Source organism: Penicillium subrubescens (assembly GCF_028828155.1).
Source record: "Penicillium subrubescens strain IBT 31985 chromosome Unknown utg000001l_segment0_segment0, whole genome shotgun sequence".
Taxonomy (NCBI): domain Eukaryota; kingdom Fungi; phylum Ascomycota; class Eurotiomycetes; order Eurotiales; family Aspergillaceae; genus Penicillium; species Penicillium subrubescens.
The window spans coordinates 2,369,848-2,396,624 of record NW_026643151.1 but is presented as its reverse complement, the minus strand read 5'-3'; the positions used below and the strand labels follow the sequence as shown (position 1 = coordinate 2,396,624).

General features: G+C 51.6%; 7 protein-coding genes across 7 annotated transcripts; 3 read left to right on the top strand and 4 right to left on the bottom strand.

Moving 5' to 3' along the window:
* Positions 1 to 225: 225 nt before the first annotated feature.
* Positions 226 to 1,900, bottom strand: N7473_000796 (dual-specificity mitogen-activated protein kinase kinase; the record flags this gene model as incomplete). The annotated part of the gene is made up of 4 exons (XM_057146736.1): positions 226 to 355; positions 414 to 783; positions 839 to 1,130; positions 1,199 to 1,900. The coding sequence occupies 4 exons, from the start codon at positions 1,898 to 1,900 to the stop codon at positions 226 to 228; spliced, it is 1,494 nt and encodes a 497-aa protein (XP_057014622.1).
* A 6,219-nt stretch (positions 1,901 to 8,119) lies between these two features.
* N7473_000795 (uncharacterized protein) lies at positions 8,120 to 8,823 on the bottom strand (the record flags this gene model as incomplete). The annotated part of the gene is made up of 2 exons (XM_057146735.1): positions 8,120 to 8,579; positions 8,648 to 8,823. 2 exons carry the CDS (start codon positions 8,821 to 8,823, stop codon positions 8,120 to 8,122), a joined length of 636 nt encoding a protein of 211 aa, XP_057014621.1.
* Positions 8,824 to 11,035: 2,212 nt separating this feature from the next.
* Positions 11,036 to 11,860, top strand: N7473_000794 (uncharacterized protein; the record flags this gene model as incomplete). The annotated part of the gene is made up of 1 exon (XM_057146734.1): positions 11,036 to 11,860. The coding sequence occupies one exon, from the start codon at positions 11,036 to 11,038 to the stop codon at positions 11,858 to 11,860; it is 825 nt and encodes a 274-aa protein (XP_057014620.1).
* Positions 11,861 to 13,436: 1,576 nt separating this feature from the next.
* Positions 13,437 to 15,665, top strand: N7473_000793 (DnaJ and TPR domain protein; the record flags this gene model as incomplete). The annotated part of the gene is made up of 3 exons (XM_057146733.1): positions 13,437 to 14,049; positions 14,158 to 15,316; positions 15,389 to 15,665. 3 exons carry the CDS (start codon positions 13,437 to 13,439, stop codon positions 15,663 to 15,665), a joined length of 2,049 nt encoding a protein of 682 aa, XP_057014619.1.
* A 1,612-nt stretch (positions 15,666 to 17,277) lies between these two features.
* N7473_000792 (uncharacterized protein) lies at positions 17,278 to 19,278 on the bottom strand (the record flags this gene model as incomplete). The annotated part of the gene is made up of 1 exon (XM_057146732.1): positions 17,278 to 19,278. One exon carries the CDS (start codon positions 19,276 to 19,278, stop codon positions 17,278 to 17,280), a length of 2,001 nt encoding a protein of 666 aa, XP_057014618.1.
* A 2,079-nt stretch (positions 19,279 to 21,357) lies between these two features.
* N7473_000791 (putative serine/threonine protein kinase) lies at positions 21,358 to 24,568 on the top strand (the record flags this gene model as incomplete). Its single annotated transcript, XM_057146731.1, has 3 exons — positions 21,358 to 22,270; positions 22,340 to 22,437; positions 22,496 to 24,568. 3 exons carry the CDS (start codon positions 21,358 to 21,360, stop codon positions 24,566 to 24,568), a joined length of 3,084 nt encoding a protein of 1,027 aa, XP_057014617.1.
* Positions 24,569 to 25,552: 984 nt separating this feature from the next.
* N7473_000790 (uncharacterized protein) lies at positions 25,553 to 26,623 on the bottom strand (the record flags this gene model as incomplete). The annotated part of the gene is made up of 2 exons (XM_057146730.1): positions 25,553 to 26,211; positions 26,272 to 26,623. 2 exons carry the CDS (start codon positions 26,621 to 26,623, stop codon positions 25,553 to 25,555), a joined length of 1,011 nt encoding a protein of 336 aa, XP_057014616.1.
* Between the last annotated feature and the right edge of the window lie 154 nt (positions 26,624 to 26,777).

The window sequence follows — 26,777 nt, the reverse complement described above, 5'->3', positions numbered from 1 at the left end:
ACCAATGATAGAGTCAATGGGGAGAAACACAACGAAGTGAAGCAATGGATGATCGGTGGTGGTCGTGTTTTGAGTCGTGTTGACAGCCAGGTCAATCCTTGGAGGTCCAGCCACTCAGACTCAAAATGGGAGCCCCGGAGGAGAGGACGACAGGAAGGAAGAAAGGAACAAACTTCGGAGGTGATGGTTGGTGGATGGCTTTTTTTTCTCTTCTTCATATCTCCTTTAATCTTTCCAGTCCCACACCTGCCTCACGAAGTTTGCCATGTTGACCTTCTTGTTCTTCATGTCCAGGACCCAAGGATGTTCCAGCATCCGCCAGGGTGTCGCGCGTCGAGGAGGTTCTTTCTCAAGACTGTTGCAAAAGATGTTAGAACGAAATGAGCAAGGTTTCAAAATAATCCAAAACATACCAGCATTCAATGAAGTACTTGAAATTATCCGACCAGCGAATATTGTTCTGCGGCTCGTCCTTGAGTTTGGGGATCGGCTGTCGCACGATGTATGTGAGGAGATCGATGAGACCGGCGCGAGGTTGCATCTCTGTCCCGTCCGCAGGGAAGGGGAATCGGTGTTGTGCAACTTCCAGAAGGGTCACGCCCAAGGACCAAACATCAGACGTGATTGTGTAAGATTGACCAGTGATACGTTCTGGAGCCATATAGTATGAAGTGCCGATAAAGGTGTTCGCATCACCCTTGGTGCCGAACTCGCCACTGACACCGAAATCGCAGAGCTTGACTTGGCCATCACGGCACAAGAGAATGTTGGAAGGCTTGATATCTGTAGAATCGGTTAGACATTTGATTGGGGCCAGATTGGTGGTGATAATGCTGACCTCGGTGGATAATCTTCCTGCCATGCAGGTAGGTCAATCCGTTGAGCACGCCCTCTGCAACCTTGCCAAGGACCTTCTCTCCAGTTCGTCCTCCGAGCTTCTTGACCTCCTTGTAGATACTGTCGAGACTGCCACCTTCACAGAACTCCATGGCAATCGAAATGGTGCCCGTGGACTTGTCCATGAAGGCACCATAGTAGCGGCAAATATGATCCGATGCACAGTCCTTGTTGAAGTTGAGTTCGCGAACAATTTGCTTCTTGACGTCGGGATTAGGGTCTGTAGTGATGATCTATCGGTTGGAAACAAGATTAGCCATATTTCAATGACGGAATACCGAGATGACACGGAGCAACCCACCTTCAATGCGAATACCGTTTTCCCATCCTTCAATTTGCATCGCGTGACAGCACCGCCGGCACCTTCACCCAAGCTTCCTAGCTCGACAATCTTTTTTTGTTCGCTCGCAGCATGCCAGCCCTCATCGTCCAAGTCTTCCACATCCAGAGGCCGGCCCTTTTCCAAACTCAACTTATCTAGGTCTGGTAGCAAGCCGTTCACACTGTTCTCACGTTCCATCTGTACACCTCCATCGCGATCCGAGTATACCGAACTGATAGCCGAGGAGGGGTCAGAGTTACCGCCTGCGGGTTGGCGGAGACCCATGGCGAACGAGAGCGCAGAGTATGAAGAATTCGCCGACGTCGGGCCGCTGCCTTTGCTCTCCAGACCATTCTGTCCGTTCAAGTTTGTGGCCAGCGGTGGTGGGGCTGGCCTACCATTTGGCTTGAGAGATGATTCCTGCGGGACACTCTGGCTACTACCCATAGGAGTAGCTAGTTGTAGCCGCGGTAGGGCTGGCCGGGAGACAGGCTGTGGCAGTTGCAGTTTCGGGGCATCATTTCCAGCGGCGGCGATGGGAGCAGGCCCAGTGCCATTGACAGGTTTGGCGTTGGGCGACGGCGGGATGCCTAAAGTGAGTCTTGGAGCTCGAGGACTGCCGGTGTTGCTGCGGTTGCCAGGGACCGGCGGGCGGAGGAGCGGAACGGAGGGAGTCGACATAGCGAGATTGTTCTGCCTATCGCCGGGCAAGAACAGCTCGTTGGGATCAGCCAAGGTAGCCACAGTGTCGTTGGAAATGGTCTACCGTGGGCGACCGAGAGGGGTGGGGAGCGAGTATTGATTGGAGTAGCTGGATTGAATCGGGTGAATATCGGTAAAACCAACCCCGAAACGAGTGGAAGGGGGAGGGGATTAGGAGAGGAAGAGGAAGGGAAGGATAAAATAGGCGGTGATAAACGATGGGGGGAGGGGGGTTAGGAGTGTTGGTTGGTGATTGAAGGAAGAGGAGGAGGAGGTGGTGGTGATGAGGAGGAGCAAGAGGAGCAGGTGACCGCGGAGAAAAGCACTATGGTTCCACCTGCCAACCGTTGAAGAAATCTCGACTAAGTTGATGATGTTTCTCTACCGTCAACTTGCTCAAACTACGATGGAGCCAAGAAACTTATCACCATCATCGTCATGAAATAATATTAATAGACAGCGACACAGCCGCCGGGAGTGGGACAGGACGTGAGCGAGGGAGATCGGGGCCAACAGACGGTGGTGGTGGTGGGGCTGTTTCGGAAGGCGCCTCAGCTGAAACACGGCGATCGCATTTGCCTTGTAACTGGGAAGGAATCTGGACTCGATGAGAGATGCGAGCATGTTGTCTTTTTACATGGTAAGTGATGGCTGTGGCCAGAATGGTGACAGGAACAACTGCTTGCTCTCGAGGTTTAACCTACTGACAGCCGACTGTCTACAAGGATTCATCAAAGAACTTCGATGAAAAAAGACCCCCAAATTCACTGCGATTGAATTTGAATTCTCACCTTGTTCCATGGTTCCGGCCCTGATTCTTTGACCCTCTTCCGAGCACATCGAGGTACAGTTACATGTGCGCATATATGCGCACAGAGGGACATGCAGCTTTCAACATGCGAATCATTCCTTCTAGGCCTTCTTCGCCTTCTCTTCTACGCCCAAGTCGTCTCTATGGCTCCTCGTCCTAGCCATCATGACAGCCATTTTGGGCACTCGTACTTCGTTCTTCTCTCATCAACGTCGAATTTGTTGTTGCCTTGGAGCCGCAAATTCCCTTGTCCGAGACTCCACCACATCCTGCTTCGCCAACCACCGGCCACCTCAGGATTGGTGGCGCCCGTCGACATCATTGCCAACTCACAAGTCACTGGTTTTTGTACTCAAGGTGCTGGGCCATTTCCCAATCCCCACTCGGTGCCGTTGGTACCATTCTGCCCTACCAACGTCTCTGTAGTAAGTGTACTGCCTCTATGGGTCTCTGCTAAAAGCACCGCTGTAGGCAGAAAACCTCTTTATTTGAGCTCTGCTGGTTGCCTCTCAGCTTGAGAGTTGACGGGGGCTGGAATACATGCAATCCGATCATCCGTCTGGTGTTGAGTGACACCTACAGCTCAAGAGTACGTGTGACTGTACCAGCACAAGTCCGGTACGGCTACTGGAGTATGATCTATCAGAAACTGCCATGCACTTACTACTCTCGTCACTATCCCTTGGGGGAGGCGTTGATGCAGTCAATGCCTGACAAAGTGCTCCCTTCAAGATCATCGATGTGACGTCCGATGTCATCATGCGACCCAGTGGAAAGCTGAATCGAATTATGCCTTACGTTTCTTAGTTTCCGAGATGCTTTGACGTGGCTAATACCCAAGCTCCTGTGTCAAAATCACAAGCCTCATTTTCTTTGAGATCATTAGCATGACAGCTAATGATGAGGGGCATATTATCGACTGCCCCGCCAAGGTTTCAAATCAGGGCCGGAAGAATTCTGACACAGCTTCCGATAATCAGCCAAGCACATGCATCCATTTAGCATGTCAAGCTATCAAGCCCCTTCATATTACGAGATGACCCACAATCGGCTTCCCGAGTGTAAAGCCACAGCCACAGTTTGACTCTGGAGAGACTTCACTGCTAACAATAGCATGTCCGCAGCCACAATAGTTCTGGCCGACCCTTGCAGAATATGAAGATACCCACTTAGGGATATCATTGTTGATGTCATCTTATCGGCGCTTTGTGTCTGTGTTTCTACCTTGATTTCATTAACACATGGATCGTCACTTTTCAACAAGTCCTGCAAGGCAAATTAGTGCCAGACGATTCTGATCTTGGCCGTCCAAAAGCAGCCATGTCATATCAAGCTGGTCACGGTTCCAGCAGGCGCTTCAACTCTGCTGCTCACAACAGCATGTCACTCGGACTCTCAGACTCGAGGTTCACCAGTCACAAGCCCATGGCTGCGACGAACAGAACGTATTCTGTATATTGCATGCCGAAGTCTTAGAATTTCAAAACGGACGGCACTAATGGGAATCTGTTGGAAATTGTGGGTGGTGTGGACTTGGTCATTACCCTACAGATGTGCCACCATTGGTTTGTGATACCCAGATGAATCTGTGAACACGATCCAATACGTTGTCGGTGATTGTCTGTAGCTGATGAGCAGGATGATCTGGTAGGGTCACGGCCTTGCTCATCGACTCGAAGGGTTGAGCAGGGACACGCACTTGGCTGCGCCCGTCTCGAAGAATCCGAGACTTGTTGGAAGAGTGAACCTGCAACAAGGCCTGGGCTACTTCCAGACGATCAACACGACGACCTGCCGGTTATACACCCATATAGCGGCAGAGATACGTGATTAAGGAGTTGATGTGAGAGAAAAACATCATTTGGAGTGCCTCGGCACCCTCGATCGGTACTCCTGACTATCAAGGACATGCTCGCGCTACCCCCTTTCCCTTCATACTCTCTGTCCCGAAGTCAAACAATCTCAAAGAACACAAAGCGCCGTTCGCGCTACAATCAGGGATGGACTCAGGGAGGGACTTCGATCGCCCAGATCCCCTGTCACCTACTATGATTAATTATCTCACGAACGATACCCCTGATCGATAACCTCCCAAAAAAACAGGACAGTCTAAACATAGACCGAGGAAGACAAAAATAACGATCCGAAAGATAACACTGGGGTAAAAAGCATGGTTAAAAAAGCGATCTAAGATACTGTAGCATGCATCGAGACCCGCCATTTTGATAGGAAAAAAGGGGGAGCAGACGCAACAAGATGCCACCAAATTCGATAGTTCGGCAATGTGGAGTTCTCAACCACCACGAGGCACGAGGGCCATCGGGACTTGTTGCTGGCAGTTGAAAGAGTTCGTGCTTTTCTTTTTCCTCAGGGAGTTGATACAAGCTAAACAGCTACAGTAAGATTTCGATTGAGAGCTTTGCTGCGTCGCGCAAGCCCAGTCTGTGGGTTTGTGAAACTGAACTCTGCTCTCCCTCCCCCTATCGTGGAGCCTTGAGCCAGCCAGGACATATACCATTCTGGCACGGCCATTGGTCAAACCGGCAAAGAAAGGTCACCAGGTACCAGTTCCAGAAAGTATCTAGCGGCCTTTCACAGCCACCGACAAAGTAACATCCATGGTCGAGACTCGAAAAGTAGTGGTCCCCCCGGATATTTGATCAACATCTAACTGCGCACAGATACTCCTAACTAGTTCCTGCGCTGAGACCAACATCATTCTACTGGCCCTCAGTGATTTGTATACGGAGTATGTTTGTATTTCAGGGCCCAAATTTACATGTAAACAAACTGTAAAGCGTGCATCTACACATGAACAACGCCCGGCCGGATCTCTGAACCCTACTCCGTACAGTGAACAGGATTGGCAACATGCACGAAGTCAGGGACCAGGCACCAGAGATCCAGACCCCCGTCATCACGCCCGCCCCTTTCCCCTGATCCACGCGCCGGAGGTAATGTATCTTGCAAGAGCCGGGCACGATGACAGAAGGATCCAACCACAAGCCTAATCCTGCCCAGGCCTGGCGCGCTGTTCCCGTCCTTAGTGGCTTGGAAATACATCCGAGTAAGCACCGTCAAGCACTTTGACAAGAGGTGGTGATTACAGTGAGAGTGAGAGCTAGCGCCTCCCGCTGCGGGTGCAGTCGCATTGGCAACGGCAATTGGAAGGTTCCAGTTAAGCTAATGATAGAGTCGTGCCTGGAACGGGAATTGGTCCTGTGTTGATTTGGTTGATGTGGTTCGCTTACAGTCGAATCAGACGTTGGGTTTGCGGTTCTACAAGGGGAGTGTCGGGGTGTAATCTCCCGGCGGCGAATGATGAGTGAGATATCTTTCTCGCTCATACTACCGCATGTCTATGGCTTATGCAGTACATGCTACTATAGTGTAGAATACCGAATCTAATAAGAGTGCTTCACGCTTGATTGGTTGATTCAATATCAGGCTGGCGAACGACGGATTTCCAGAATACACTTACTCCTTTCAATCTATCAGGGCGGAGTCAATCGAGATGCTCAATGAATCCTTTCAGAGTCGGAGATGTAACTTGACCATCTATGTACTTAGACGGGATAGTACTCGGATGGATGGAGCATCCAGCACAGCATACTGTAGCAAACCTCAGCAGCCAAGACAAAGAATAATGAATAATCGGGGGTTCAGGGGGCCTGGATCCACTCCAATGAACAAGACCTCTTGGAGAAATGTTATCATTTCTCGGCAAGAGACTAGAATAGAACAAGACTAAGGAGGGCCTCGAAATTACTCTAGAACATGGGTCTAGGAAAGGAAGGTCATCCAGCAATCGCGATTCGCTCCCCCCACGGTACCATATCACCTGGGGAAACATAAGAAAACATGGTACTTACTGCAATCAGCAGTTCAGTACGGAATATAAGGAGCCTCGGATGCGTGGGATTGAAGATCTGGGACGTGAACCTGAACCTTGGGACTTGGGACTGCCGGGAGTTTGTCAGTGAAAGTAAACATAAAGATGAACCATGATGAACGTCCAGAGTAAGGATTTGCAGTCATCGTCATCGAGAGCGGTCCGAATGGAGTATGTATACGGAGTACAAACATAGATATTATTACCGTTTGTACTCTGTCAAGCACGAAAGTACCGGAGTTGTTCTCACCCTTGCAACTGCGTTGTTTACGGTGATGGACCCGTGCCCAGTGGGAAATCAATCCATGGACGGTTCAGGGGTAAAGTGGAGCGCTTTGCCACTCAGGAAGACCATCGTGAGTGGCTACAGCGCGGGGGGCGGCACCAGGAACGGGCAGTGGATCAACGGTGGATTGGTGGATTGGTGGACGGACGATGGGGGACGCGGGCTGAAACCCGCTAAATGATCATGTTCATTTCTTCGAGTCGAAGATGCAATTTGCAGGCTCAAATAAGGGTCTTCTTTTCTTGTGTTGATAATTGTATGTGTTGTGCATAGGTTATAAAATGGAAATTGGGGTCTCGGAAATAAAATGAGAGGAAAAAGTGGACGTGTGTGGCGGTCTGGAATATACAAACAATACAGTCAGTAATACACTACTCTAGTACTGTAATAGTACATCCAATGTATGTGTATCCAACTCAAGTCACGTTGACCTTTCTCTCACTACTGAAGTAAGGCGGTGGAAATCAAACTGTCGGTCTCACTCGGTTTCGCAACCTCATCGCCGACTCCACCGTCCTCCACTGTCATCCACCACCACCGAATTGCACCAGTGATGCTCCATCTTCTCATCGAACTAACCCCTCGATCGGCATCACCTCAACGCTAATGTTGCTAGTGGCTCCCAAAATTACCATATCCTAGTCGTTACGGCGAAACGGCTCATCCCACGCGCCTCACTGCACCAATCAGCCATCCCCCTGGTCTGGTGGCTCTGGGGTCCAGCCATCAGGGCTGTGCGTGCAACCCAGTGGAAATTCAGGTACGGATGGAGAGAAAGTTCAAGTCGTGCTGCAGGTACCACGATGCTTTGCGTTGCTACAGGTACCGACGACTTGAACGCCACAGAGTGTACACCGCAATCTACAATGTACTCGGTACCCCTCCATCGCAGCAGGCCGCTAGCCCACCCGGGATGACGACTCCGCATGTCTATCAACATCCCAGTTCCAATTCAGACACACTGGGCCTTCCCCTTTTTTTTTAGGGGCGAGAGTTGCTGGCCCCGCCGATCAACCAGCCTAATCTCCCGCGTTCATACAAAGGGCCCCTGGCTCCCCCGTGCTGGCCTGCTTCCTTTTCTCTTTCTTTCTTCAAGTCCATACTTCGTTGCCATCGCATCAGTCACTCTCTCGACCTTCGGTCATCCACTCTTTACCAACTACTACACTCTTTCCAAAAAGCTACGCTTTTTATCAACGCCTTTTTAAATCACCTTAACGGATTTATCTTCCATTTCAAACCCAACAATTCAAAATGCGTTTCGCCGCTGTTACCGTTGCCCTTTTCGCCGGCCTGGCTGCCGCCCTCCCCAACGGCGCTGAGTCCACCGTCTACCAGACCGAGGAGGTCACCATCACCTCGTGCGCTCCTACCGTCACCAACTGCCCTGGCCGTGCCACCGAGACTGGCGCCAGCTCTGCTCCCGTTGTCACCCCCTCCGTTCCCGCTGGCGGTGTCTCCCCCGTCGGCAGCTCCTCCGTCTCCAGCGCTCCCGTCCCCGTTGCTACCACCTCGGTTGCTCCCGCCCCCGCTGGTCCCTCCGTGACTGTCGTCCCCGTTGTCCACACCACCTGCCAGGCTGTGACCTCCTGGTCGACCATCGCTGTCCCCACCGCCTCCTCCCCCGTTGGCGGCTCCAGCGGCCCCTCTCACGTCCCCTCCAGCGTCGCTGCCCACAGGTAAGATCTAGTCCTCCTACCTACATTCTGATATCAACATTGCTAAAAATGTATCAACAGCTCCGCCACCGCCAAGCCCTCCTCCACCCCCGCCTTCAACGGTGCCGGTGCTCTGTCTGGCTCCCTCGGCTTCGCCGGTGCTGCCGCCGTCGCTGCCTTCTTCCTGGCATAAATGACTCCTTCCGTCATGGACGGCTTCATGTGAAGCCATTCCCTAGCGGAATGGTTCAACATGTAGTTGTCTCAGCGTAGGAATCGGTACGGGACAAACGGAGAAAGACGTTCTTGTGATATAAACCCTGGGTTTTTGGTGACTTTTTTATACCTGACTCAATATTGTTACTTGCTTCTGATTGGATATGCTTATCCCTTTTTATTCCTTTCTTGCTCTTCTTGATATACATATTTCTTCTTGGGCTTCCCTGGATAGCTTCGGAGTTGTGTGGAAGCGCTTGGCGGCTTGAGCACGACCTTAATGTAAACCATGACAGCTTTCACCATGATTCCCTTGCTTTCCAGATCCCGTAAGCCCCCTCCTTTTTTCGTGAATGTATCAACATCACTTGACTATCTATTTTCATTTTTTAATCTTAGATGTCGTGAATGCATTGGTTAATACAGACTAATCAAGTTTCCAAGTTTTACTGTAAGAACTTTCTACTCCGCACTGTCATGTTAGCCGGGGGTTATACCTTCACAAGGCCATATCTGGCTTCAGCAAATGTGCTGAGTCCCGGAGAGTTACAGTATTGGCAGATCATATCTAGTTATAGTTATGTTGATAACCCTATTTTCGATCAAAGCTTAGGATCAGCGACCCCCAATGCTAGGTAGAGGCCTGTGTGTTGTCCTCGTGTCCAATTTTCGTGTCACACAGGGTCCATTGAGATGGGTTCTGTGATCATGTGGCCAGATAGACGAATGAACCGTCAACCTAGTTCACGGTCTGTGACCTCTCACCGCTGCAAATCGTCTCCAACGCTATCTACATCTGACATTAACAATTCACAATCTGAATAGTGCAGAATAGGCTGTGTATGAGACTAGGCATTCGCATTAGGCGTGTCACTGGCATCTCCCTACAATATTCCTGGTGTCTCTCCCAGAAATATACTTGTACCACACGATTATCCTCCTTGGCAACCTTGGAAGTCATTATTCGTAGTGGGGTATTAAAAAGTCAAGAAAAATCAAAGCACGGCTCGTGTAATTGCGATCTGTCACAACAAATCAAATCGAGGGCTCTACAATACTCATCTTCCAAGTCGTTGGCTCGATTCAGGTCCGGTATCTTGGGAGGCATCACTCATGCCTATACCCGGGTCGGTCAGGTACCACACTACCTTATTTCGAGTTCGTTGAAATCTTCCGCACCCTCGAACTTTGTAACAACGAATCATGCAAACAGCATCTTTGAATTTATGCGTGGCCATGTGAAAGACTTCCCTGATTGTGTTCCGTCCCACGTCCGAGCCCCCAAAAGCTTACTGCAAGGACGCCTGGCCCCATTGGCCTCCCAAAAATAGGCGGTCCACCCGTGATTTCAGAGGCGGACCGCGCTTCAAACAACCAAACGGGACGAACTCGTACAATTCCAGACTAAACTAGTCAAAGACAATGCTTGATGTATGAAACAAAGACCGTGGCCTTGGGCACCATCAACTGCACCCCGCTCGAGGGGTCTTGGCCCTGCGAGGGTGGGAGGAATCCCGCTGGCAAGGCTGTGGTGTCCCCCGTTTAGTCTGCCTCGTGAGGAGGGGCGGCCCCTCTATATCGAACAGGATCCTGAGTGCCAATGAATAACACCCCTACAAACTTGAAACTTGAAGCAACATGACCTTTTTTTCAAGGCAGGGATTGCAGTACTGACTCTATTGATGAACAAGGCTTAGATTTCAAGTGGCATCGCGGATAGTCGGCAGAGACAATATTCGATCTTTGGCAGGCCTTGTGTGGCAGTGAAGCCAACACTATTCCGGCCCCAACAAAGGATTCGCACCCTGCTATCAGCATGGAGCAGAATCTCTATAATCAAACAAGAGGGGGTTATAAGGCGACCCGAGTGCCCTCGCAAGAGTGATGGGCCTTTTGAACGCCTTGCAACTATCTCTACTCCGTTCTACGCACTAACTCGGTCGTCACCCGAGGGGTGGGAAACGAATTGACCCCGTCGACAGTTTATAGTGGACATCACTCGCTCACGTTTCAAAAGCACAACATACGACATAAACGAGACTCGTGCTTGGCAAAGGACCCTTTGATCGACGATTTCCGAAGTGGCTTTCTTTCGTGAATGCCGGACCCCGTTCAAGACCTTGATCTTCGGTTTCGGATACGAGCTCTCCACGACGATCCACTATTTACGTCTATCCAAGCGCACGCCATTCGTGTTCAAAGATAGAAATCCCGATAGTATATAAAGTCTGGCAGCTTTGGCCCCCATCCGATGTCCCGCGAGATGCTGTTTTGCTCTCTTTTTAAGAGATCGCAGCTCGCATCGTCTCGCCAGCGCCGGCGCGACTCGAAATTGCCTCTCATGGATCTCTCATCGCTTGAGGGACCTCCCCTCGCTGATCCTGATCCGAGGGTTATCGTTCCTGTTGATAATATATTCCCTCGTATTCAGCAGGAACCCCCAACACCGGAAAGTCCGAGTCATTATCACAGGTATCACAACCTCTATACAAAACCATTACCACCTCGACCTGCCTCGGCCGACCCTCTGGACCTGCGACAATTACGAAACCCAGTATCAAATAACCGTATGACTAGCTCTCACACCGATCCGTCCCTGAGTGACAGCCATCTGCGACGCATGCCAGCACAAAGAGGCCGGAGGAGCTATTCCAATGAGTTGCGGCCGGGCGACGGCATCGCCGCCGCAGACCCAGTACGAGATGCCCGTTCCCGATCACCTCCCGTGAATCCATATCTAAATACTGAGTTCCGAGTGCCCAGACGGCCTCGAAGTGCGCCTCTCGTCTGGTCTGAAGAGGAGGAGCTGTGGGTAGTCACTGAGGGCTCTGCATCGTCACAGCGGCCTCCCACCCGGCATAGTCGGCCACCCCGACTCGAAACTCATTTGAGTGAGCCGTCTCTGCGCAGTGAGGATCCTGTTGATGAGGACTTGGATCATGATGCACTCTCGCCGCCGCCTTCGTATGATAGTCATGGCTTCAGTCATACTCACGTGGTTCGACAGCAACGTGGAGGGGCCGAGTCACGATGGGGCGCCGTTGCGCGACGTTTGCATGATTTGTCGAATGGGTGAGCACATGACACATATTAAGGGCTGTCTTTCTCCCTCCTTCGATGGAAATTACCATGAACAAGTTGGAGTTTCTGGTAGAAGAGGATGATCGGGAGACCGAACTATAGAATCCAGTGTCCCGGCGCCCAGGTTAGGAGGGTTAAAGGAGTCACGGCACTAGATTGACGGCTACGTCGAGGTCAACCATCTACCAAGCACTTTATATCCTACCTTGTTTAAGTGGATATCCAGTCAATGTCATTGATAGATACAAAAAAGTACGAAAGTCATGCCTAGGAGCTGAGGCACCGAATTGGATACACTGATACCCCCGAGATCGGAAATCGCATGCATCGGTTCAACCGGTTTTGATTTTTTTTTTTTTTTTTGGCTTGTCTCTACGGAGACTATGGAGATCCTTCCTTCCTGCATTTCCGTCAATATGAACCCACCCAGTTCCATTCTCTTGGGATGTAGGGAATATGAGATCATTGCTACTGTTTTGGTTTAAAACACCTGACTCAACGAGCTCATCTGGTCTCAAATCCCGGAGTAGACATTTCTATAGTAAACGCGCCACATTCGCTACCTCAATCAATAGGATTTCGTAATGATCGTCCACCCATCTCCTGCTCTCTCTCTCAGTCTCAGTTTCAGCATCTCCTCTGTGATAACAACCCCTCTTCCTGCAGGGAGCTGGTCCCAGCGCTGGCGTGTGGCCTTGGAGCAAACTGCAGGATCCACCGCTCCACCTCCAGTCCTCTGACCTGTCGGATGCTGTGGTGGCTGCCAGCACAATCACGTCGTGAGGGCTGTCCCAGACGAATGAATCCACGAAAAGAACCAAGCGATGGTCAATCCTGGAGCGCGTATACCAGCAGAGAAGAAAGAAGCTTCTCGAATTCCCCCAGCCATTGTACTTTACGGTGCCGTCATGACTGGCAGGAATGAGTTGGAGCTCCACGTCTCCAGTTCTCTTGCGCGCTAACACAGACCAGCAGCTCTCCAGCCTCTGGAATAATTTTTTTTCTCGTGTCCCGCCAGTAGCCAAAAGAAATGGACGGAAGGATATGGGATGGGGTGGAAATGTAGATATTGTACTACGTATATAATCTGGTCCAAAGTACGGGGCCGGGGGATCATTCCCCCCTCCTCTTTCTCTCTGTTGATATCTTCTCGAGAGGGACATACGTAACTCCTAGTATATACTGGAATTGTGTTGTTCTCGGTATATTGTTCTGGTCGGCTGTACTTGTCACCAAGTCTACATTAGCATCTTCCGCCCCTGACAGGCGTCGACTAATGACCGATAACCTCTGGAATTGATGACCTGATCAATGGCTGAAAGGACCTGACCTTTTTTTTTTGTTTTTATTTTCACGGTCGACGTTTCTCTACTTCTCTCTATCTCTTTTCTTTTCTCCATCTTTCAGACTTCATCTCCTCGACCCTCTCTATAGCCCTTCGAGTCGAATTTCCCCCAAAATTCCAGATCCGAACCGTGGTTGAGTCCCATCCCGATTTCCGCGTTTCTACCGCCTTCGTCGTCCTTCGATCCCCTCCAGAAAGAAGAAAAAAAAAAGAGGGCAACCCACTAATGGTCCAACTCGCCCACATCTTCAAAAAGGATAAGGACAAGGACCGGGAGAAAGATAAACCAGAGAAACTAGATTCCTCTGCCTCCTCCACAAGACCACCACCACCTTCCACCGCTTACGATCTCCCCGACCCTCCTCCCCTCTCCCCGCGACCTTCTTTCTCCAAGTCTCCCACCAAATCCAAGTCGCCTTCTAAATCTCCCTCCAAGTCCCCCTCCAAGTCCCCGACCAAGTCCGCTTCACCGACCAAGAATCGATTCTCCCATAGTCGCTCTTCCTCTTCTACTTCCACCCAAAACGCCCCCTCCTTCAAATTCACCCGGTCTTCACGAGACCAGGACCTTCACCCGCTTAATCTTCCCCCCGACGAGCTACGCCGTCGACTCTCGGCCATGGCCGCGTCTCGAGATGACCAGCGGAGCTCGATGGACATCGATCCGCAAGAGCCTCAAGTGAAGCAGAATGGTACCAATGGTACCGAGGAGCGCAGTCCGACTCCCCCGCCGCACAAGTCCTCCGGCTCGACCGATGAGGCTGATTCGTTCAAGTTGGCGGGTAACAAATTCTTCAAGGATGGCGATTACCGCCGCGCCATCGAGGAATACAACAAGGGTATGCATTTCATCTGAATTTTCTACCATTCGGTCGTCTTGATATAGATGGGCGCTTTTTATTTTTTTGCAAGCATACGTGGCTGAGACTTTCTGTCGTCATCTCTAGCAATCGAGATCAACCCGAACTCGTCGGCCTACCTGTCCAACCGGGCGGCTGCACACATGTCCGCGAGGTCATACCTGAATGCGCTCGAGGATATCGAGCGGGCTCACGACCTCGACCCCACCAACACAAAGATCATGCACCGCATGGCCAAGATTCTGACCAACCTGGGTCGGCCAGCGGAGGCTCTGAGCGTCCTCTCCCGTATCCCCGATGCGAGCGCTACCGACCGGGCCCCCGCAGAGAAGATGCAGAAGTTCATTGCACAGGCTGAGGAGACACTGGCGGAGGACCGCGGTGGATCGATGGCCATCTTCTGTCTGGACCAGGCCCGTCAAGGCCTGGGTCAGGGTGTGAAGGAACCACGCAAGTGGACCCTGCTGACCGCCGAGGCGCAATTGAAGATGAACAACAGCAACTCTCTGGGCAAGGCCCAGGATCTTGCTATCACCCTGCTCCGCGACAACAGCCAGGACCCGGATGCAATGATGATCCGTGCCCGCGCCTACTATGCCTCCGGCGAGACTGAGCAAGCGCAGAAGCTGCTGAAGATGTGCCTCGGGCTGGACCCGGATATGAAGCAGGCCATCAAGCTGCTGCGCATTGTGCAGAAGCTGAGCCGTACCAAGGAGGAGGGTAATGCCGCCTTCAAGGCCAAGGATTACCGCCGCGCGATCGATCTCTATGCTCAGGCCCTCGAGGTCGACCCCACCAACAAGGATATGAATGCCAAGATCCTGCAGAACCGGGCTCAGGCTTATATCAACCTCAAGGAGTATGACTCCGCGATCGAGGACTGCACTGAGGCCCTTCGCTTGGATCCCGGTTACGTCAAGGCGATGAAGGTGCGTGCCAAGGCGTACGGCGGTGCCGAGCGGTGGGAGGATGCCATTCGCGAGTATAAGAGTGTTGCGGAGAACAACCCCGGCGAGAAGGGTATCCAGGAGGATATCCGCCGGGCCGAGTTCGAGCTGAAGAAGGCTCAGCGCAAGGACTACTACAAGATTCTGGGAGTTGGCAAGGATGCGTCCGATAACGAGATCAAAAAGGCCTATCGCAAGATGGCTATCCAATACCACCCCGACAAGAACCGGGATGGTGAGCACGGCGATGAGAAGTTCAAGGAGATCGGCGAGGCCTACGAGACTCTGATCGACCCTCAGTAAGTTTTGCTTATCTACACTGCGGTGCCCTCTATTCGATGGACCCATTTTAACCAAGTTGTCTCTTTTAGGAAGCGTGCTGCGTACGATAATGGCGACGACTTGATAGACCCGTCCGACATGTTCGGCGGCGGCGGTTTCGGCGGCATGGGCGGTATGCATGGTATGCATGGTATGGGCGGTATGGGCGGCATGAACGGCTCGCACATCAACATCGACCCCAACATCCTGTTCAACATGATGAACGGCGGCGGCGGTGGTGGTGGTTTCGCCTCTGCCGGCGGCCATCCCTTCGGCGGCCAGGCCCGTGGTGGTGCCGGAGGATTCCCCGGCGGGTTCCATTTCTAGACGAGCCGACCTCCCTCCATCATCACCCTCTCCACCTTCTCTACGCCCCAACCTACCACGCCGACCGGACCGGGGAGCACAAGACAGCAGCTAGTGCCGCAGGCCGAGTCCGAGTCCCCTGATTCCCGAGTCTCGACCCTCGGAGCATGCCAGCTGCTCGATGAGCTTCCAACCCCGGGCCCGGGAATACCCTGGCGACTCGACTCATCCGAGGCATGGCCCTAGCTCCGAACGACGAAATTTAGAACGCTATCAGAGGTTTCTCTTCTCAACACTGCACGTAGACGACATGATCGAATTTCAAAAGGCGTTTTTGTGTTCCTCCTTGACTTGACTCTCTCATCTTCATCTCATCTATTGTCGTGACCCAGCGGTGTTGTGTCTTGTTTTATCTTTCATGTCTCTTGTTCTCTTGTTCTCCTGCCCTACGCATACCATATTACCATACTTTCTCACGGAAGCAACATGATTCCCATACGATAGACCTCTGTTTTCTCATTTTATCTCACCTTTTCCTTACTTCTATTTCACTTCAACGTCTCTTCTCTTTTCTCCTTGTTTGGTTTCATTTTTTCTTTTCCATTTCCATGTTGATGTTTAAGATTCGGGCCTAGTTGAGTACGCTCTACCTGGATTGGCTACTCTTGTATTCGAGTGCTGTTGCGAATGATGCATGGAACCTGGTGGTGATTGTGTTGTGGTAGTCGGATATCTTATCTTGCATTGGCCAGATGGATGGAATTTGAAGATTCCTTTGCGTATGGCTGTGGGTTTACATCAGATATCATTCATGGCGTTATCTCTTTTCGAAAACTTCTTAAGGCTGTTCTGTTGAGTTGTGATTTTTGGTTCAACATTAAAGATGAAGTCACATTTCTTCCACCAATGTTGGGGTCTACCCTAAATAAGTCAAGTCTACGCATGTTGCTTCCCTCTTTAGAGGGTGTGTAGGAGGACAAATGCATGGATGATTAGTTCATCTTGATTTGAGTATCCGCATTCTAGACATTCTTTAGAGCTATACAATAAGGATTCCTTCAGAGTCACAGTCCTAGCAGAGCACAGCTACCGATACAATATGATCTAGAATCTCCTCTACGAGAATCACTGGCCACGGATTCAACAGTATCTACTACCTATGAAAGATATCTAAGTAAACATTTACTTCTACACACCTACTAAAGGGAGCCAAGTTCACAAGTCAAATTCAAAAATCATTCATACTATATACGTCTCCATATATACCTAACATCCACATGCAGAAATCAACTATACTATACTTCAACCATAACAAATAGCAATCAAATAACAAAACAGGCAAATATGTCGGGGGGATATCTCGAAACTATATGGTGGTTTGGGGGCATGACAACAAGCGAATGAATGTACTGTAGAGAAAGAGTAAGAGTATGCAGCAAACTCCGCCGCTAATGAGAGATGAAACGAAGGCAAGAAGGCGATGGTCGAGAAAGCAGCAAATGGAATGAGAACATTGCAGGCGGGGAAGGAGGCGGATAATGAAGATCGCATCCAGGTAACAGGCTTTGATGCACTCAACTCAGCGAGTACACAAGTATGAGCGCACGCTGTTGGAAGTTGACCACGGATATCTTCAAGTATAGCCCAAGTTACTGAGAATAGTTTTGCAGTCAGGAGCCGGCAGGGCAGCCACACCCAAGGCACGAACGAGCGCGCCACCACGAATCCGCTGAAGACCAATAGCAACCTTCCAAGCCTCAGTATCCTGCAAGACAAAAACGTATCGCTTGCCCTCTTGATCCCGCAAGCTAGCACGGAGAACATGCAAACCACCAGCACTCGGCGAGGCTAGGCGGCAAGTATTCTTGCAGACCTTGAGAAGATTGGCAGAGAACGCATCCGATTCCTCGTTGGTGGGCACTGAGTGTGCGGCGCCGCTTCGACGGAAGGAGAATGGATTGGTGGAGGGTTGTTGCTTTGGGCCCTGGGGTGTCCCCATTTGGGGACACCAGACCTCGGTCAATTTCAGGGTCCAGGCTTTGACGTCCCATTCTCGTTGCCCGACTCCACGGAGGTCGTCGTCGACGAAGAGGCCTTCCGTAGTGATTCGCAGTACGAGTCCGTCGGTGACCATGCCCTGCCCAGAGACTAGCTGGGCCACGGGTGTTTTCATGAATGCGTTGGTGAACTGGTATACACCCAGGATCACGATCTTGTCTGGATCCTTGGTGGAATAAGTGCCCCGATGCGATGGAGGAGGTGTAGTTCGCGCTGTCGATTGAGATGGAGCGTAGGAAGACTCGGAGTATGCGGATGACCCAGATGCTTGCCCGTACGGTCGTCGCGGACGGTCGTAGGGCCGAAAGGAATACGCATCGTCCTCGATTGTTGTTTTGGCTGTGGGAAAGGGTGGTTTCTTAGGCGAGGGAGTTCGAGGTGTGCCGGTTGCGCTTCCAGCCTTGGGTGGTGCCTCTTTCTCTTTCTTGCTCTCCTGAGCCTTCTTCTCAGCGTATCGCTTGGCTGCCGCTTCCTTGAGTGCAGCAAACTTGGCCATGGCCTCCTTCTGCGCCGCGGCTTTTTCGGCTGCTGCTTTCTCTGCAGCTTCCTTCGCAGCTTTCTCCTTGGCTTCTGCTTCACGTCGCTCGGCTTCCGCTTTGGCTTCTGCGGCGGCCTTTTCTAGCTTTGCGCGAGTTTCCGCAGCTTCCTTCTCAGCGCGTTCCCGAGCCTCTCTGGCTTCTTTCTCTGCCTTTTCGCGGGCTTCTCTCTCTGCTTTCTCCCTAGCAGCGGCCATCTCGCGCTCGAGCTGTTCCCGGCGCTCTTTCAACTCCTTTTCCATCGCTTCTCGTTCCCGTTTTCTCTCCTTTTCTTTTGCTTCAGCCTCCCGCTTGCGTCGGAACTCTTCCATCTTGCGTTTCAGCTCCTCCTTGCGCTTCGTCTCTTCTCGCGCCTTTTCCCATTCATCACCGTTTGGGCCATGATTGTTGTTGTCAGGCTTGGGAGGAGTTCCAGAGTCTGGTCCTGGACCATGTTCCTGTCGAGCATACTGGTTGCCTCGATAATTTCCTCCTTGCTGGCGTTGTTGCTGTTGTTGATGTTGTTGCTGACCCGATCCACCGTTACCTCCACGTTGGTGCTGCTGCTGCTGCCTAGGCCCATTGCCATAGTTGCCTCCAGAAGATTGGCCCTGGGAATTCTGTCCATCAGAGCCTCCACCGAAAGACCCAAAGCCACCAAAGCCACCACCGAACCGCTTGCCGCCGTTGCCGCTGTTGCTGTTATTCTGGGACATGCCAAAAGCCCAGCCAGCCACTCCAACTCCAAGCGCAACCACTACCATGCCAATATTGTTATTGCTGCCCACAGCCATCGTGGCCATAATGTACCAGGTCTTGACGTACGGCGCGATCATAGACCAGATGCAGACCACCAACAGGGTACTTGCGACACCTGCGATGAAGCTGTTTTGGTGGCATTGCAAGGATGGGAGATAGAGGAAGCCGGAGCCGGCGGAGTGAGGTGGAACGATGAAGATATCGTAGTTGCCCGGCGGCATGTCGGAGGCCTTGCGGTATTCGCCCTCGGTGGTATTCGGGTTTTCGCCATGAGGCGGCGGCGGTGGTGGTCCATCATCCATTGCGACTGTCGGTCGTGGATCAAATTCTGGGAACCGTTGGGATGCGACCGATTTAATTGTCGGCTCAATCGATTGTGATCTCAATATATATCCTGGGCGTAGCCAGTATCCAGACTGGTCCTCCTAATGCCTCGATGCGATGCGATGATCTGACCAGACTCTTAGTCGGATCGGTTTTCGGCGTGAATGCAAATCGATAGCCAGGTCATGTTCGTTGAGGTGGAAGATCTGCACTGAGGCCCGAGGCCACTCAGTGCTCGGGAAGCCGGTTCGATGGCAAGGATTTATTCAACAAATAATATATAGCCGGTAATGGAACCACCTGTTTCCAGCGCCGAACAGGAGGGGAGAACCAAAGAATTGGGGCGAGGCAGCGGAGAAGTGAAGAAGGTTGCTACGGGGGTCCGGGTGGGTTGTTTAGGGAGAAGTGGGAGCCGCTAACGATCGGCGGCTCCATGCAGTGAAGACGTGGCCATCACACACAGCAAAACAAACGGAACAAATGATTCCCCCCGCCTCCTGGCGGCTATCAACGATCAAATTCTTCGGGAGAGAATCTGATCTGTTTAGCAATGTGGAATTCCTTGGGGTAGCCACGCGATCGAAGGCCTTGTTATCAGTGGATGAACTAGTGGTACAGCATCGAGGGATGCCAGGATGGACTATCTACAGCTGGTCCTTGCTTAAGTCTAGACCGCATTGTTGAATGTGGGAATCTGAGAAGGGGGATTACGGGCCTAAAAAGCATCGTGAAGAGCACTAAACGTTGTCTTTATTTGATGCTCGTCCTATGCAAAGCCAGATATTGACTTGGTATACTTGTTAGTGAGAGCCAACAAAAGTATTTGTTTTGGTTTTGCCCTTTTGGGAAAGTGCCGCTTACGTCATGACGCTTTTGCCGCCTGCCCTGATGGCTGTGGCAGCCTCAGGCAAGAACTTCTCTGTTGCTGGGCACATCGACAACAACCAAGACAAACGAACAGCGACAAGGGAAACAAATGGGCAGATGAGAGGATCAAGATCTGCCTCCTGCAGAACGACTGATTTTCTATGGTCAATATCAGACCTCATTGCAATCTCCCGCTTCTTAGGTTGCTTATGTATCATCAAACCCGTGCTCGACCCAGCAAGATTCCCAGACCCTGTAATGACCTGCACCTGCAAAGCCAAGAAGTATCGTATCTAAGGGTATGTTACCGAGGGGAATGGCAAAGAAACGGGTCGATATTGCGGTCAAGCTGTTGGGGAAATTTAGTTCGACCGCAGTGGGTCCGTCGTGATTCTCAAGGAGTCGAGAGGTCAACAGTAAAACCCGGCGGAGTATATCCGTCATCGTCGGGGATGGTGGAGGAAGAATCACGTCTGATGCGAAGCAGAGTGACCAACGTGACCAAATCAGACACGAAGTGATACTGAAAACATCTGTTTCCAAATCAGTAGCCGAAGTAGACCTCATGGTTGGGTATACGGAGCATCTATTGTAAGATGCGATCCCATGATCGGAGCAGGCGATGCGGGACCCTGATCAAGCCCAGACGGCAGACAAAAGCCATGGTCCACAGTATAGGATCACATTTCAGCCGTCACCGCTGTCTGTAGATAAAAGGAAAATCTCTTCCACCAGATGGGTAAACGAGAAATGAGTGCATGGCGAAAGTAAGTGTTATAGAAATATCGAGGCTCTCAAGTCCGCCGCCCAGAAAGCCAAAGCAGCACAAGGAACGTGACCCGCTGCCGATGATTGGATGTTCGTCCCCTCGAGATCCCATCGCTCTATCTCGCTGTCTTCTTACTGGGATCGCCCATCTCTTTAGCGGACTTGGATTTAACTAAGTTTCTCACCTCGTTACTTCGCTTACCTCTTGTGGTAGTCAGGTACTACCCCCTCAGTCTTCAATTAACTCGCCCTCCCCGCCAACCTGTCCTCTTGGCCCCATTCCCAGGCGTCCATAACCTCCTCCGTTCTCCATTCTCCTATGCCGCGTCGATAGCCTCCAAGGCCCCGAATACCCTCCTCTACCTCCCTCTTTCCCCTCCTCTCTCAACCCACTCTGCCCTGCCAGGGCAGTCCATACCGCCATGTCTGCCTACGCATCTCCTACCCACGCCCAACAGGGCCACGCTGCGGCTGCGGTCCCGCGACAATTCCCCGCGTTCAACCCGGTCGCCGTTGTGACCGCACCGGCGGGCACCTTTCTCCCCGGGACCAAGGTTCAGGTGGGCAGTCATCGCGTGGTGGTGGAAAAGTACCTGTCCGAGGGTGGTTTCGCTCATGTTTACGTGGTGCGGCTGCCACAGCCGGTCAATGGCACGGAGACGGCTGTGCTGAAGCGGGTTGCCGTTCCCGACAAGTCGGCTCTGGCCAGCATGCGCACCGAGGTAGAGACCATGAAGAAGCTAAAGGGACACCGGCATATTGTCAGATATATCGATTCGCATGCCTCGCAGTTACAAGGAGGCGGATACGAGGTCTTCCTCCTCATGGAGTATTGCGGGGGCGGTGGTTTGATTGACTTTATGAACACGCGACTTCAAAATCGGTTGACGGAGCCCGAGATTGTCAAGATCTTCTCGGACGTGGCCGAGGGAGTGGCTTGCATGCACTACCTTAAGCCGCCATTGCTGCACCGAGATCTCAAGGTGGAGAACGTTTTGATCTCGCGCTCCCAGGGTTCGACCATCTATAAGCTGTGCGACTTTGGATCCTCGGCACCTCCCCGTCCGGCTGCTACATCAGCTGCCGAGGGGCGCTTGATTGAGGATGACGTGCAGCGCCACACGACAATGCAGTACCGCAGCCCGGAAATGATCGATGTTTACCGGAAGCAACCAATTGACGAGAAGAGTGACATTTGGGCGCTTGGCGTGTTCTTGTACAAATTATGTTACTATACGACACCTTTTGAAGAGGTTGGGCAGATGGCTATCCTTAACGCTAGTTACAAATTCCCCGCATACCCTCAGTTCTCGGATCGGTTGAAGATGTTGATCGGTAAGATTTCGGATCGCGGAGGGCTTGTTCGTGCGAAGAACATCATGACTGACTGGAATTCTGGAACAGCGATTATGCTCAAGGAGAATCCGCAAAAGCGTCCGAATATATACGAAGTGGTCAAGGAGGTTTGCGACATGCAAAAGAAGGAAGTGCCAATTCGCGATGTTCGTTCCTCCGACCCTCAATTAGCTGGACCGAATATACTGATCACTCCGCATTTAGATCTACTCCAATCGGTCAGTCTCCGAAGCGCGCCGAAATCAGGAACTACCTCCTACGCCAACAGAAGCACCTGCAGTGGGCGCCACATTCTCGCCTCCCATGCAGGAGACTGAGATCATTCCCGAGATTGCGCCCATGCGAAGAGGCCGGCCCGGGAAACCTCAATCATCTGCACACAGCTCTGCCAAACCAAGTCCTTCCCCATACCGCGGTGGTTCCAAGACCTCATCCCACGACCCCTTTGCGGCACTGGATGGAAATGCCAAGAAGAGTGCGGATGAACTGTCAAATCGATTCCCAACGCTGGACCAGTTTGATATCCTGCACGAGAAGGGAGACAAGTTCGAGTTTGAGCCAACCGTGAAGGAGGCCAAATCAGAGGACGAGGACCTTTCACAGAGACTCACAAATGCGTTGGCTGATGATGCTTTTGCACGAAGGGCCTCTCCAGAGCGACAAGCGCCTTCTGCAGATCGGCGATCGCAGATCTCGCCAGTGCGGCCACAGAAGCCTCAAGAAGTGTCGAATCGACAACAAGCTCCTTTATACCAGCCGACTCCTAAGCGGCCTGGAATGGTCTCTACAGGCACGATGACATCTCCCTCTCAAACACCCCGTCTGCAAGAGCCGAAGATCTCCAGCCGACCCATCTACCGCTTCCCTGCCCCAGAGAATGAGCGAAGACCCTCCAGCCAGCCCTGGACAGAAGACGAGCAGAAAGCCTCCGGATACAAGGCTCCTTCACCACCATCAGCCAATCTTAGGCCGGAGGCCAGCCCCCGGCTATCTTCTGAACGGTTATCCACCCACTCTAATTCCGCACGCCCCTCCATGGAGACTCTGCGACGACCATCCGGTTTGGAAGCGACTGATCCAGTGGGTCGGTCCAAGTCTGCTATCGCGAAGGCACGCCCTGTCTCGGTTCAAGCTTCATCCCGCTATGACCTCCCGCGTGACACGGAGACGTCACGTTCCTCTTTGGACCTCCCACACATGCAATACGAAGGTGGTGCTCCTCTCCGACCCGTCCGCACCGAGATTGACCGGGAATATGAGCGAGCTAACATCTCCTCGGACGTGGACTATCTACGAGCCAAGGAAGAGGAGGAAAGCAACCGCAAGCGCGAGAAACGGTCCAGCAGTGGTGCTAAGCATGCCAAGCGAGGAAGCTTATCTTCTTTATCACTCTCTGGAAGCAAGACATTATTCGCTGGTCGTTTTGGCGAAGCATTCCGCCGATTCGAAAGCACAAACCAGGACAAGCCCTCCACCCCGACAGCGGAAGAATATCCTCAGCACCACAAGGCTCTGATCGGCGATTCAGAGGCTTTGGACTCGCCGCCAAATGAGGGACTGTCGTCATATGAAGACGATGTATTGGAAGATGTGGACCGCGATGATATCTCCCCGGAAATGCGACGCGAGCTCGAGCGCCGCCGGCTCTCTCAGGAAGAGAAACGTGTTGCCAATGCTGCAGCAGAGTATAGGCGCCGGGTCGCCGAAGGCGATGGAAGCGGACAGCATCGATCTCGAGCCATTCTGAACCGGGTGCAAAATTTCATTGGCGAGTCCAACAAGCCCCAGGTGGCTCCTAAGACTGCAACCGGGTATGGGAAGTACACGGACGCCGGGGCTTTGCAGGCAAAGCCAGGCAATGACAATCAAGCTCCACCCTCGAGCGCTCTCCCCGTCTCTCGTACCCCCGGCCCTATTTACGGTGCCCGCGAAGGGACCATGGCCCCGCGGGACCGTCGCGAAGGTGCTAGTGCCCCTGCAGGTTTGACACAATCTGCCACCGCCACTGCCAACTCTGCTGGATACTCGTCCGTTCGTCCCCCGTCACGACCGACAGCCCCCCCAAAGCCAAAGAACCTGCGTGTAGGCGGACAGGACTCGTCCCGACCCAGCACAAGCCAAGATCGCAGCCCCTCCGTTCAAGCGACACCAACGAGTCCCGGAGGAGAAGACTGGGAAGCGAACTTTAGCCGACGATTCCCTAGCTTGTCTGGCCTAGAGATGGAGACGGAGATTGAGGTCCCGAAATACCCCAAGCTTAGAACCCGGGAGGTTTAGAACTTGGAAGAGTGTATGTTCCTGGATGTTGATAGTGATAGATGTGACTTTTTCTTTGGTTTGATGTGTCGCTGTTCTTTAGCGTGTTTCTCCCAGGTCGGGTTGTTTGCCGTGGGGAGTGTATGATGTTTTGTTGAGGTGATGCATATAGACAGAAGTGACATACAATTCATTCGAGCAGAGCTCTTTTTTCAGGTATTCTGTAGGTCTATCTGAGGGCAAAGGAAACAGACGTGTTAAGGTTGATCTTGACAAGCTAGGAGACTAATCTATCCAATTCATGTTCAAATCCAGAACATTTAGGATCTCAACCCGGCAGTTCCTAACCAGCTTCAGGGACAGGGATACCTCGATCGCCAGTAAAATTGTTTCAACGCTTTCATAATATAAAACCAAGGCCACTGGTCTGTGTGGCCGTCAGTCACTCCAAATATTCTCTCGTTGGAGATGTAATGACGAATTTTGGCTTTTAGCTGGGAGTACTGGTAACCTCGAGCCCTAATGGTTTGTAACGAGAGCTCGACTAGCTCATAATGGAATCTCGCGTTGAGTTCTGACGCGTATTCGAGGTGCCCAGCGATCAGGTCGTGGATCTCCACTGGGAGAGATAGGAGATGATGCATCGTTTAGAATCTGGTCACTGCGAAACGAAAGAGCTTGAAATTGTTCTCTGAAGGTTTTGCTGGTCGCCACTTTGTGAATGATATCGCACGAACTTGCCCTGGGATAGCGAAGGCGCATAACCTTGCTGCCACCAGGCATTAAAGAAACGCGCAGTCAGTGACACGTGACACTTTTATACATATCTGCTTTTCATATGAATCTAATCCTTTAGTTACTAAAGTAAAGGGGGTTCAGAGGGAGCAAAGCCCTGAGGCTTCTGTGATAATCCCTATAAATTATCACCCTCGAGGGGGCGTCAGGAGAGAGAAGAGTTTCAACGTTGTAGTAGATATTAGGCTGGTTAGATAGTGCTGAACGCTATCACTGTATGGTTGACTTTCCTGTCACCCTCAAGAATTCACTCTGCAGATGCTCCCAGATCTTCTCATGCGTTCCCTCTTGTCTAACCCCATTCAGCAGCTTCTGTACATCTTTACCACCACTTTCACAAACTTCATCCACAATATAAACACCACTTCCCACAACCCCATCACTACCAACAGCCACTTCCCTCCCACTTGATCCCCCATACCGTTCCTTTGACTCAAACCTAGAACTCGTCGCCAAAAAGCAATGTCTCTCTCCCGTCTCTTCAAGAGAAATATAGTTCTTCGTCGAAAATAAACCCGTGAAGTAGAAGACAGATCTCATTATACCCCCAGTGACTCCCTTCATCGATTTTGCAAGCGGTGTCGCCACGAAGCCCGGGTAATTATGTACGAAGCTGACCCCCGGAGCTAACTTGGCGAAATGTTCAAGGGTCAGGGTGATCATTGAGCAGAGGTGTCCTCTTGCTTTCCAGGGGAGGATTCTTTTGCCGGCAATGTCGTTGGCATTGATGGGGCCTTCCTTTGTACCTGCCATGACAATCATTGCTCGACCGAAAGGTGACTTTTGGAGTAAGGGCAGGAGATTGGCAATGAAGCGCATTCGGGAGTAGTAGCTTAGGGCCATGATGAGTGGGAGATGTTCGGATGTTTCTATCTGACAGTCAGTAACTGCAATCATTATCTTGAGTTTATGGATTATTGCCAACTCACCTGTACTGATATCCAATGTACCCTGACTCTGGAAGAGGATATCTATCTTTGTTTCGTTCTGTTGTATTGACTGGCACACCTCGTCTACGACACTAAGTAGACTTGGGTCGGCTTTGATAAATACGTATTTGCCATCAGCATTGATTTGATTCAGTTGAGGTAGAATCTCATCAGCGGCACTCTGTGAGCGTCCAACGAAATAGAATCGTGGTTGCCGGGCATACTTTGCAAGCTGTAAGAGTGTTGCTTTGCCAATGCCGCTGGTTGCACCGACGAAGACTCCCACTAGACCTGATGGGAGCTCCTTGGAACTAGCTGCATTGGATGATTGAACCGTGGATAAAGCAATCATGTTGTGTGTACTTCGTAAACGATATGATATCGCTGGTGTAGAGCTGGTAATCGAGGACTTTGATTTCCAATTCAAATGAAAGCACAAGGCCTACCACAGTGCAATTTATAGGCAAAGTCTTGACGATCGAGATGTCAGACAGTTAGATGATAAT